Source organism: Cynoglossus semilaevis, chromosome 10 (assembly GCF_000523025.1).
Source record: "Cynoglossus semilaevis isolate Cse_v1.0 chromosome 10, Cse_v1.0, whole genome shotgun sequence".
In the NCBI taxonomy this organism is placed as follows: Eukaryota; Metazoa; Chordata; class Actinopteri; order Pleuronectiformes; family Cynoglossidae; genus Cynoglossus; species Cynoglossus semilaevis.
This window is the reverse complement of record NC_024316.1, coordinates 7955241-7967121: the sequence shown is the minus strand read 5'-3', so window position 1 is coordinate 7967121 and position 11881 is coordinate 7955241. Positions and strand designations below refer to the sequence as shown.

Below are 11881 nucleotides of genomic sequence, written 5' to 3'. Positions count from 1 at the left end.
CTCACTTGGTAAAAACCAACATCATTTACTGAACACACCTTCCAGACCCAGGTTTGCAACAGAATTCTCACCTTTTTTACTACTTTCGCTGTGTCAGTGAGTCCACTCATCATTTTCTCACACCGGTCATATTCACACGAGAACTGAACTCGCCTTGACTCTTCTCTCGACATGGGAGTCGGCTCTTTCCCGTCCACACCTCTTTGTGTGTGTAACAGTTTTTCACAACTCAAACTCAGCGATCGTCTACAAATTCTTGTTCCTGTGAGTTGGTCAATTGTGAGCTAATGCTAATGCTAGCACTTCAACTTTCAAGTTTAAACAATATTTATATTTAACTTAACATTAGGATCTACCATATTTTACCGGAAGTAATAAAAGCAAACAATTATAAAATAATTGTATCAGTTATTACACTAGTGTTCAGAAGCAACAACTCGGCCCTTGTGCCTCATTCTCTTTGTTTTGTTTTGTTTTTTTCTTCAAACCAGAGGCTTCCGGAAAGAACAGTTGGCTGGAGAAAATACCACAGCAATGACAGGCTCCACGTTAAACCGAGTAAGGCCACATAAAAACAAGAGTGAATGATGTGAATGAAAAGCCACAATGAGGTGGTTGAGTTTCTGTTGGACAATGAAATGGCGGTGGCTGTTAGCATCATAAGCTGAGGCTAAAACCTCAGCCTACTTACAAAAAACGTACCATTGGACCAACGAACTGGCTTGTCGATAACGTTCCTTACAATCCACGATGCGTTTCTGTAGTATATTTGTTTACAGGCTTGTTGTGCTGTTTATGGGCTACAGTTTACTGACTGCTGTCAGTTTAGATGAAGAAGAGTTGGAGGACGACCCTCTGCCAGACACTGGTTTAAAAAGACACATCACGTCATTCAATTTGCAGATGAGCTGTGACTGTTTTTATTTTATTTATAATACTTGTTTAATGTCAGTGCGACAACATACTTTTTTACGATATTTATATCACACCGTAATAATCCTCCTAAAATGACCGCGATACGACAGCCTCACACCAAACATCTGCCTTGTTGTCCATTTTTGTTTAAGATGAAATCATTTCAAGATTTAATGTTTAATAAAAAACTTTTTTTTGTCACTATTAACTAACCAAACTAACCAAACAAAACAAGTGAGTTAATAATATGGAAAAATGTTGAGAGAAATACCTGAAGTATAAGTTGACAATTTAGCTCGGTTGTGTTGGTGGATTTTAGTCGTTACTGTCTGGACGGTGGCTCACAGTACACGACGGCAGCTGTTCTCAAATCATCGCTGAAGCTCTTTTCATCAGCAATATTGACCGATTTACAGACTTTCACTATTACTCACTGTCCTAGTCTCGGTGAGGCTAGTCTGAAGCCAGCCGTCTGACCTGGATTTTAAACCCTCACCTGTTCAGTATTGAGATGGAATTTTCAGCACAAGGTGCTTTGATGAAGTGAAAACTCTTCTCTGTCGTGAGAGTGAATGACTAATGGACTATTTAGACCTAAAATTATGTTTAACCCATTTGTGGACTTCAAACTACCTGTTAAAGCTAACTTCAAGCTATATCTGGGCTAACTTTTAGATGTTCTTGTGGAACATAACTATATAATATTAGTGGTTTGGCAATGTTGTTCTTGGAAATGGTGGACGCTCTTTCTTAAAACCATGTCTTGATATTTAAAAACATTTTTGATATCTTGCTAAGATTATTTTGCTTCTAAGAATAGACAATTGTTTTGTGTGTTCAGGTGTTTTAAATTTGTTGCTTCAAATGAAAATACATTGAAAGTATTTTGTACTTGCTTGTACATGACTTGTGGACTCTCCTCAAAAACTGTAATATCAGCGTCGGTCAGTACGTGGTCTTGGTCTAAGTATGAATTTGGCAACACACCATGGTGAAACGGTGAAAGTTTTGTTTGTCCCGCATCTGTGTCAGAACAGTCTGTTCCTTTTGGCATCACATGAAGTAAAGTTTTCCAACCAACACCTTGTTTTTCGTGAAGTCCCGTCACGTTGTTTGTTCTGGTACGTTTTGTGACGGTTTCTTGTTTTGTGATTTGCTGAGGACACAGGCTTAAAAACAGGCTGTGTTTCCTGTTTGTGCCTTTAAATACTGAGTGGATATCTGACTTACTTATATCTTACTGTGAGTCCTGCTCCTCTGACACTACCACGAGGTAAGTTGATGTTTCTGCCAATATTCATTAATTAAACATTTATTAAAGCTGTATAATGAGATAATGTATTTCATTATTTTTTAATTTATTTGCATTATTTACAAATTAATTAATTATGTAATTATTTAGTAATTGTTTTAATACCACGTTTTCACGGTTTCGATTGTGAAGCTGAATTTATACACACACCACCATTTGCATCAATGTCTTCTGAGTTTTTAGAATTACTCTCTATCAAATGTAAGAATTTGATTTGTTACTATCAAATACAATTATTACAATTTTTAGCCTTATTATTGTCTGAATTCCCATTTTTAATCTTGGAATTAAATAAGGATTCTAACATCACGTTGTTTTTTTTAAATAATTTTTTATGCTATAATTTTAGCTAAAAATCTTATGTTAAAAGAAGAAAATTCTAAGATCAAAAGTCTGGCTTATCATTAAATTCTGATTTTTTTTAACTCCTACTCTAATTCTGAGTTTATTTTAGATTTCCTACATTTAAATCTTAAAATTTAGACTCAAAGAAAAGTCAAAAATAGAGTCCGAATTGTATATATTTTTAAAGAAAAATAGAGAAAAAGCTACAAACTATAATCTCCCTTAAGAAAAGACAGCACGTCAAATGGTTCCACGTGGTTTAAATTCCCTGGAGTTTTGGATCTTTGGCCCATTTATCAATAACGTGTCTGCCATGCATGGATTTACAGATGTTTTCATGTTTTCAGGATTGCATAAAAATAAGATAGTTAAAATTTCCAGCCGTTTCGGTGAATAACTCTTTTCCTCTGGTTTCTTTCTCCAACTCATTAATTCATTTGTTTTTATATATTTCCTGTGGTATAACTCCCCCCTCTGAATCTTTTCAGTGCTTCTCCCTCCAGGAAACTGAGAGAAGGAAGACGAGAGCCAAGGTTGAAGGTTGACGCTCGACAGACGGTAAGAGCGAATCTTACTGTTTCTATTCAAAATTACAACAAAAATGGAATCGGCAAAGTGATTTTCTCACAGCCAGTGAGAGAAGGTGTGTGCGGAGCATGGTTATCGCCTGTCGCTAGGAAGAAGTGACTAGAAAGAAAATATCATCTGGTTGATGCTTCACGATCGTTTACCTCATCTTCTCCGCTTCAGTACAACTACAAATGTCAGTAGTAAATGACATTAATTACTCACTGATACAGGAATTGCACTGATTTACAATGACAGTTGTGACCTTGAAGATTATGATGCATTCATGTTTTAACATTTTTCTTGATTAAACAGCTTCAAAGTCAAGCCAAACTCAGGTTTTTATAAAGCTTATACAGCTAGATCCGCAACTTTGTTTTGTGCTTGTATTTTCCTAATGACTTCACTTTATAAAAACAATTACATTTTGCTCTATTTTAGGTCAATATTAAGTTTTTCCAAACTATTGATCTCTTTTCTTTGTCTCCTTGAACCGCCATGGTTTATACTATTTGACTATTATCTAAGATTTGGTGGCCTCTGCCTTTTCACTGGAAGTCATTTTCGTACATAGTTAGACCTAAGCTTTCTCATCGTCCACCCTGTGTCTGACACAAATTCCAGATGTTCTTATTTATGATCATTTTTAGCTAATTCTGTATTTCTTAACCTTTAGTTTTTGTTATTCACTAGTTCAATGGTATTAAAGGGCTATTCCTTCATTATTTTCTTCACTGTTTTGACATGTGAAAACCTCACTTTTGTCTGAAGTTGGTCAACTCTCGTGTAACTAAACTGCCAAAGAGATTCTTTACACTAATCTTTTTCAACGTGTAGAGTCAGAACATGTCACCTCTGTCACTTTTATAGTAAAATATTCAGAGGGCGTTGATATACATTTATTATTTGACGTAAAATACATTAGTAAAGGCAGAAATTAATGAAGAGACGCAACTTTACAACGATACAAAAACTTGATGTAAGCTGTAATTATACATAGACGACTCACACACATATTGTGGAGCGATACTTTGTTCTATCTTGAACATCACATGACATCACATTAGGACATTGAAAACATTATGACTGAAGGTGTAGCAGCCTTCAAAGGGGACATCTTTGAGAAACAACTACAAACATGACTTCTTGAAGAAAATAATCTGATGTGGTGCTCATTCTCCAATCACTGTGACCCAACACCAAGTATGCCTCTGTTTATTGTTTGATAAAAATGTGTTTAAAATGTCAGAAATGATAAAGAGCCTTTGTAACATAAACATATGAAAATGTTCATTATATAATTGATATAATTTGTCGTTGCTGTGTGACATTTAGAAAATGTCTCATAGCCACAGCGGCATGTGTCACACTGGACTCCAGCTCCAGTCTGAACTGGTTCTTACTGGTGATGCAGGTGAACTTGGATTTCAGGGTTCTGGTGGTTCTTCTTCATTGGTTCTTCATCAGCTCCAGGTTCCACAGAAACACAACACTTCTGTGATTATCACCATATCAAATCAGGTCATCAGTTTCACCTTCATGGCTGTTTGTCTTTTTTGGACATTTATTGATAAGCACATCATTTAATTTCAAGCTCATTCGTGGAAAAGTCTAAGCCGTACGAGCCCTCAGCGCTGTAAAATAAAGACAGGGAGGAAGTGTGATGTGAGGTTTTGTTTAACCGAGAGCAAAAATCTATAAGTGAAATGGAAAATGTTCTTTGACTCTGTATTACACTCACACAGACAGAGGGAGACACAGCTTCTATTTTTACGGATGACTCAAACGCCCCGAAATGTCATTTGTTTAATAAAAAAAATTTGGTCCTTGATGCTCCCTCACATCCTCCTGCAGAGAAAAAAAAAAGAAAAAAGGTTTGTTTTTTGTAAAAAATTATGCATCTTCACACAAGCAGCCAGGTATCAGGAAATGACAGATGTGTTGACAGAAAGACAGAGCAGTCCTAGTGTTCACCTTTCACTTCAACACAACTGAGGAAAACAACTGAACGGAGTTCAGCAAATCTTTTTCAGTTTCTTTTCACAGTTGTGACTAGTAATTGTTATTTCCTAGGAAACCATTTATTTGCACCTTAGTTGTTTGTGAACTTTAACTATTATTTGTCTACCTTCAAGCTGTGTGTTTTTTAAAGTCAGTGCTAGACATTATTTCGTCTTTTTTCTAGCACTAAAAAAAAAAACATTAGTTAGATCTCCAATAGTTTGAGCTCCTATTTCTGATTATTTACATTTCCTTTTGTAAATGTTTAATCCAACACACACACACACACACAAACTATAACCTCTTAGTAATTTCACACTCTCACACTGAATAACAAGTTGTGGAAGTGTGTTATGACATGTGACAGTCAGTGAATAAACACACACACACACACACACACACTAATAATTATACGAGGCGTCTTCAAGTTTCCCAACTGTATTGTGGCTGATTACGATTCCCAAACAGGAAATACTTTTTTAAAACCAGTTTCTTGACTGAAAAGCGTTGACTCAGAAAAATACCAAATATCGAGCGTAACATTCACTCACTCCGTCTGATCAGTGTCGTGACCAAAGCTCAGTTAAACACACTCTCGACGCTTTGAATGTGGAAAATCTCTTTTGACTAAAATGTGAGAGAGAGAGAGAGAGAGAGACCACGGTGGGAAGCCACACGGGAGCCTCTCACTTTCTTTGCCAGCCCTGTCTGTGGGTGTGCATTTGCTGAACACAAATGTTTTTGTGGCTGTTTACTTTGATGCATGCTTCCCTCTGATGTGATGTGAGATAGAACACAACCCATGCACTTCACATGAATCTCTCTCGACATAAAGCCTAGCTGCCAGTCACCCGACTATTTTAATTCTTCTTAAGTGAATGTATTATAATGTATGATTATTTACCACCTGTGCTGGTTGTTTCAAGTCTCAGACTCAGTCACACCCTGATCAAGTCACTGTCCCACCTTTTCCCACATCATTCGACTATTCATTCTGCTCTGCGTAAGAAAATGTTCAGTAAATATATTCAGGTAATCAATCCATTTTTTTTTAATCTTTTATTAACTGCTGTGTTTAAAAGTCTTTGTTCAAATTTACCAAAATGACTGAAACATACTAAACTTGACCGCACGCTAACAAAAAACATTCTGTGTGAATTTGTGTTTTGGAGAATCACCTTTAACCTAAAAACCATCTTAAACAGAAGGTTCAAAAGTGAATATTTCCTGCTGGAAACACTGTTTTCTGAGGCTCACAGCAGGCCTGCCTGTGGGAGTACTGTAAGTAAATCAGGTTGTTTTTCCGGTTATCTTTCACCCATTTAGGACATTTCTTTGTGTGTGTACTTGTCTACTTTCCAGTAAGTGATTAAAAGTGAAAGAAGTATCCAGGAAAGATGGTTCATCTGCAGGCATCTTCTACAAACACAAGTAGCTGCAGCCTTTCATCACGTAGTGCACAGTTCATGTGTGTACGCGTGTGCGTGACACCGTGTGGCTGCACCTGTTGTGAACAACCACAGCATTTCTACGGGGTTTGGAACAGGAAAAGCTCAACATTTAATGTTTTGAAGACTCAAGTGCAAGAATTTCTGCACTGAATGCTGAAGTGTAATGACGGCACATGATGGAATCTGACTTTACTGTGTCACTCTGTGTGCGCAGACTGTGTAAATCAAGCGTCTGTATTGGTTTGGTCTGATGTGTCGTCCACGAACTGAAGTTGTCCTTTAATCAGGTGTTTACAGCCTCTAACTAAAGTGTCTGTCGTCGCTGCAGAGATGCCAGGGACGTCCAGTGACAGTAAGGCACAGGTGAAACCTCCTCAGGACTGGAGTCCTGGGGAGTCGTCTCCTTCTCCTTCTCCTCCTCCTCCTCTTCCTTCTCCACCTTCCCCTCGGCCCAGGGATGTCGAATCCCCTCCTGCCTCAGGAAGTCAGGTGTGACTCAGTTGACAACAACCACACAGCTCCGTTGGAACAAACACGACGTAGCTGGCTGTGTTGACTTACTGGGTCAAAGAGCATTAACAGCAGCGCGGAGCCTCTGCCTCTCACACATTCACAGATGAGATAGTTCATAAACCGTCTACACTCAAACTTTTTCCAAAAAACTTTTTCGTGACACATAGAGACCTGCAATGAGAGACACATGTCTCCTATAGAAGACACACACACATACAATCTAGCCAGTGAGATGATCTACTTTTTGTCCTTTTACAATCCTCGTCACATACATGTGTGAAGATCCTTATCATCATCATCTAAAGTAGTCCTCAGTTTGACTGAGTGTGTTCGTGTAATTAAAGAGATTTTTTTTTGTCACTAACGTTGTCGTATGTCCATTTCTGTCCAGTGGATCAGTATGGACGGCAGACCGAAGCAGCAGAGACCGTCAGTGCTGCGTAAAGTCGTCCCATCAGCCTCCAGACATCAACACGGTAGGTCTGCACGCCCTGACCCACCGTGTCGTTTCACATCGTTTTAATCTTTGATCAAACTTGAGTTTGTCACTAAATTACTGTCAACACAAAATAGGATTTAAAAAAAAAGATTAGAAAAAAGAGACAGATTGTTAGGCAGGTAGACTGGGAGGTAGGTTGGACGGTAGCTAGTTAACAGGAGAAGAGATACAAAGCTATTCCATGGTGTAGTGGTTAGCACACCTCAGAGAGCATGGAGACCTGGGTTCAATTCCCAGAGGAACCACATGCTCTGCACCTGCCACGGCAGATCTGCTGTTAACACAGGAATTTCCCAAATATGGGATCATTAAAGTTTATTATTATTATTATTATTACTAATGGTCTGTTGGATGTTGAGCTGACTGACTCGTTGGTAGATCAGGTGGTTTGAGAATGATATTGGGGCTGAATCCCCAAATTAAAGGGTTGCAGAGGTCACTGGTGGTGATGTGTGTGGATTTCTGGAAGCTACGGCGTTATGGGAATTGTAGTTCTTAATGGGACTGTGGACGTCCCTACAGGATGAAGACTGGTCGGTCAGTTGGTTTGGTAGGTGTACTATTTGTTTAGTTGGTTTCTTAGTTAGTAGGTATCTGGAGGTTTGGTTGGTTGGTTGTTTTGGTTTTTTTTTGTTTGTTTTTTGTTCTTCACTCCTGAAGATGAACTTGTTTAAATATTCCAGGTCTTTTCCTTATCTCTCTGTGTGTGTAATGCAGGTGTGGCCATTTGTGATAAAGGAGAGGACACAGGTCATCCTTCCCCGACCTCTTCTCTACAGATGGCCTCTTTTTACAGGCCAAGCCATCACATAATCCCCCTGATGCCAGATGGTCCAAATCAGAGTTCCATTGAGGCCAGACTCCATGATGGGTACATTCTCTACTTTCACAGCACCTACTGTAAAAACAGATGTTTCACTTTAAGTTGGACGGCTATGTCACTACTAATGTCTTGTGTCCTGTGAAGTGTCACTGAAGGATCCAGAGATCCATTCGCAAGTGGCTTCTGCCGCTGGCCTGGCTGTAATGCAGTGTTTAAAGATGATGCAAGTTTCCTAAAGTAAGTAGACTCATAAATCCACTGAGAAACACTGAAGTTTTTAAGAAAATGTGTCGTAAAAATGTCGTGTGGTGTCATCCTGCAGGCATCTCCATTCTGAACACAGTCACTGTGACAGAAGTCTTGCCCAGTGGAGGGTCCAGCAGGACATCGTCCAGTGCATGGAGAGTCAGGTAGGCTGCAGGGAGACACACACTGTTGTGTGATTATGCATTGAAGCCAAACTAAGGCACATTTTAATCTAATTTTCAGCTGATTCTGGAAAAACAGAAACTGGTTGCAATGCAGCTTTATCTACACCTCACTGAACACAAGTACACTGATCTGGTGAGTGGGTTCTAAAGCTGCTTCTTTTCTCTGTATTTACTACTGAAATAGATCACTGGTAAAGGTAGTTTCTGTCTCACTCACTTCAGTGGACGTCAGGACTATGACACTGTGAAATCAATACTCACTGTTTCCATACACCAACACAGAGAGATGATTATCTGCTGCGTTTTAACTCAATCACACAGAAGGCGGCTTCTGATTGGCCGTACAGCCTCCCCCTGTTCTCGCCTCGGCCTCAGGTGGGGGACGGAGACCAAGCACAACAGTGGTGGATTAAACAGCTGGAGGAGTTCTCTCAGCACAGCTCCAGAGCTCCTGCTGCTTCTGCCAGCCTCCTGACAGGTAGAACACTCTGGAAGCTTTTTCAAAACAGATATATAAATGATGTGCATCAAAGTTGGTGGTTTGATCACTGATTTTATGTCTCTCTTTCTCTGGTGCAATTGCAGATGTGATTCCAAGTATTGAATTTTACAAGTACAAAAACATCAGGCCTCCATACACCTACGCCTACTTGATACGACGGGTGAGGTTTTCTCTTTTTTTATTTTACTGCTTCATTTGGCAAAAATACACAACAGAGGCTGGTCCACTCTTCTACCCACATGCCTCCACGAGCCTTGACCGTCCTGTGGCTTATTGAAGCCCACAACTTAGACTGTGCTTTAAAAAGTGGTCAAAATTATCACAAAAGCATATTTATAGAAATATAATGATCTTTTTATTTCAAACACAATTTACGTATTAAACCCATGCAAATATACTGCAAAGACACAAACTCTTCTCTGAAACTGTTCTCTGAGGCTCGCTCTTTTTTCTTTTTTTTTTTTATAGCTATCTGCCGCCACCAAGTGGAAAAGTATTTTAATTGTTCTGCCCGTCACTGTCGCATAAATGAACAAAGAAAAATAATTTGCAGTAAATAAATAATAACATGGGAATCTCCAATCTAAAGTACCTAAATTGATATTTTAGGCGGGAATTGTGAAGGCTTCAGTTAATAGAACAAGACCTGATTCTGTCTTTCAGTCAATCGTGGAGTCTCCAGATAAACAACGGACCCTTAATGAGATTTACAACTGGTTTACAACGATGTTCTGCTACTTCAGGCACAACACTGCCACCTGGAAGGTTTGATATTAAACAAATCACAGCATTATTACAGATATACATCCAGAGCTGTATTCACCGCCCAAAATTAAAAGTTAAATTAAATTAATAAATTAATAGTATAATCACACAGGTGTATAACAAGAACCCTTCCGTCTTTCCCAGAATGCAGTTCGTCACAACCTCAGCCTGCACAAGTGTTTTGTACGAGTGGAGGGGGGAAAGGGAGCGGTGTGGACCGTGGATGAGACGGAGTATCAGAGGAGGAAGGGACAAAAATATCACAGGTAAAATCAAACTGGGATCAGGATTTAATTCACATGTACGGTCGTTTTTATCAGCTATGAAAGCAGATCAAACAAGGAGGAAAAAATGAAATAAACCAAGAAGGCAGGAAGACGCAGAGAGGGAAATAAATATGTAGCTTACTGAACTTCCTAACCTACTGAACGATTAAGGTAAATGTGAGACTCTAATGTGATGTGTTTGCAGGGACTGTCCGGTGAAGTGGCTCACGTCCTACTCTCAATACTACTGTCCAGAGGAGGCATGAGTGCTGTGCAGCTGAACTTGTACCCATCGTGTTGATGTTTAGTTTTTCAACTTTTTTTTCAACTTTTTTTTACATATGGCTGTACTGTCAACTTTTTTTTTAACTTTTTTTTACATATGGCTGTACTGTATTACATTTGAAAGAAATAAAACAAATAAAATGTTTTTTCCTTAGGTTTCTAAGTTACTTATTAATAAGCAATTAGTTACATAATAAAACAGTTAATCATTTATAATGTACATAAACATGGTAGTATTTAATATTGATATTTTGACATAAACCTATTTACATTTTTAACCCTAACATTTCTCAAAGATTACTTCACATTTTTGTCAGACTGATATATATGTAAAATTTCTCTGATGAATGTCATTTTGATTTTGCGCAGTGCAAATGTAGTGAATCTGAAAAGGTTGTAAAGGCAACATGGTTAGCAGGAGCTAACTCCTCCCCCTGTCGCATGGCAACCAACATTAAGCTCCACCCCCTGCCCAGGTGTGGTACATAAGGCCTTAAATGGCTCAGTTGAGCTGTTTGCTGGTTACCTGTCAAGGTGGGTCAGGTGCTGTGCTGTTTGTTTAGTTAAAACACATTTCTGTTCGATTCCTTGCTTTGTGTTTGTATGTTGGTTTGAGATGTGATTTAATTACCAATTGGGTTGTTGGTTTTGTTAACTATAGACTTATTGATCATAACAGTCATCACAGTGGTTAGGAATTATTCACTGATGATTGTAGATCAGGATGGTTTCACTACTGGTTCTAGTAATTTCCATCCCTTCCATTTTTAAACATTTCACTTGTTGGTTGAAAGAGCTGAGTCACAAAAGAAAAGTATTGTAATTTTTATTTTGTCAGAACAGTCGTGAAAAAAAAAATAAACTTGATGAGATCTTCACAAAGAATTTCACAAAGTTTGAGCTGAAGTGAAGGGAAATGAAACACCATGGGGTTTCCAGGAGGAAGCAGCCAGGAGAAGGACTTTAATTTGAATAATGAACAGCTCAGCCCTTTGTGTTGACAGCCGACTGTTGTATCTTTGTCTGTGTCACATCACATGACAGCTTTATGCTACACTTTCAGATCATATAATGTGAATGTAAGAGTTCTGGTTTCTCTCCAGGTCTGCACAGACCTACTGATAATGTCTAATAATAACATCTCTAATAATAATAATAACAATAATAATATAAATAATAATTAGTAGTAGTAGTAGTATCAGTATA

General features: G+C 38.4%; 2 protein-coding genes across 2 annotated transcripts in view; both read left to right on the top strand.

Annotated features, from left to right (window-relative positions):
- Positions 1-541, top strand: part of LOC103384853 (histone-lysine N-methyltransferase SUV39H1) — a 22594-nt gene extending 22053 nt beyond the window's left edge. The window contains exon 7 of the transcript XR_003050837.1: positions 492-541. The gene's annotated coding sequence lies outside the window, so the exon portion shown is untranslated. The remainder of the gene's footprint in view (positions 1-491) is intronic.
- A 1593-nt stretch (positions 542-2134) lies between these two features.
- On the top strand, positions 2135-10738 carry LOC103384892 (forkhead box protein P1-B-like). The gene is made up of 13 exons (XM_008318583.3): positions 2135-2188; positions 3061-3130; positions 6920-7080; positions 7496-7580; positions 8321-8474; positions 8571-8663; positions 8749-8836; positions 8916-8990; positions 9179-9335; positions 9443-9519; positions 10023-10124; positions 10269-10390; positions 10596-10738. The coding sequence occupies exons 3-13, from the start codon at positions 6922-6924 to the stop codon at positions 10654-10656; spliced, it is 1173 nt and encodes a 390-aa protein (XP_008316805.1). The 5' UTR covers positions 2135-2188; positions 3061-3130; positions 6920-6921; the 3' UTR covers positions 10657-10738.
- The last annotated feature ends 1143 nt before the right edge of the window (positions 10739-11881 follow it).

Excerpts from the sequence above, each read along its gene's own strand:
- LOC103384892 (XM_008318583.3), top strand. The coding sequence starts at position 6,922 with ATGCCAGGGACGTCCAGTGACAGTAAGGCACAGGTGAAACCTCCTCAG. Across the intron at positions 7,581-8,320 it reads AGCCTCCAGACATCAACACG|GTGTGGCCATTTGTGATAAA; the intron begins GTAGGTCTGCAC and ends TGTGTAATGCAG. Across the intron at positions 10,125-10,268 it reads ACAACACTGCCACCTGGAAG|AATGCAGTTCGTCACAACCT; the intron begins GTTTGATATTAA and ends CGTCTTTCCCAG.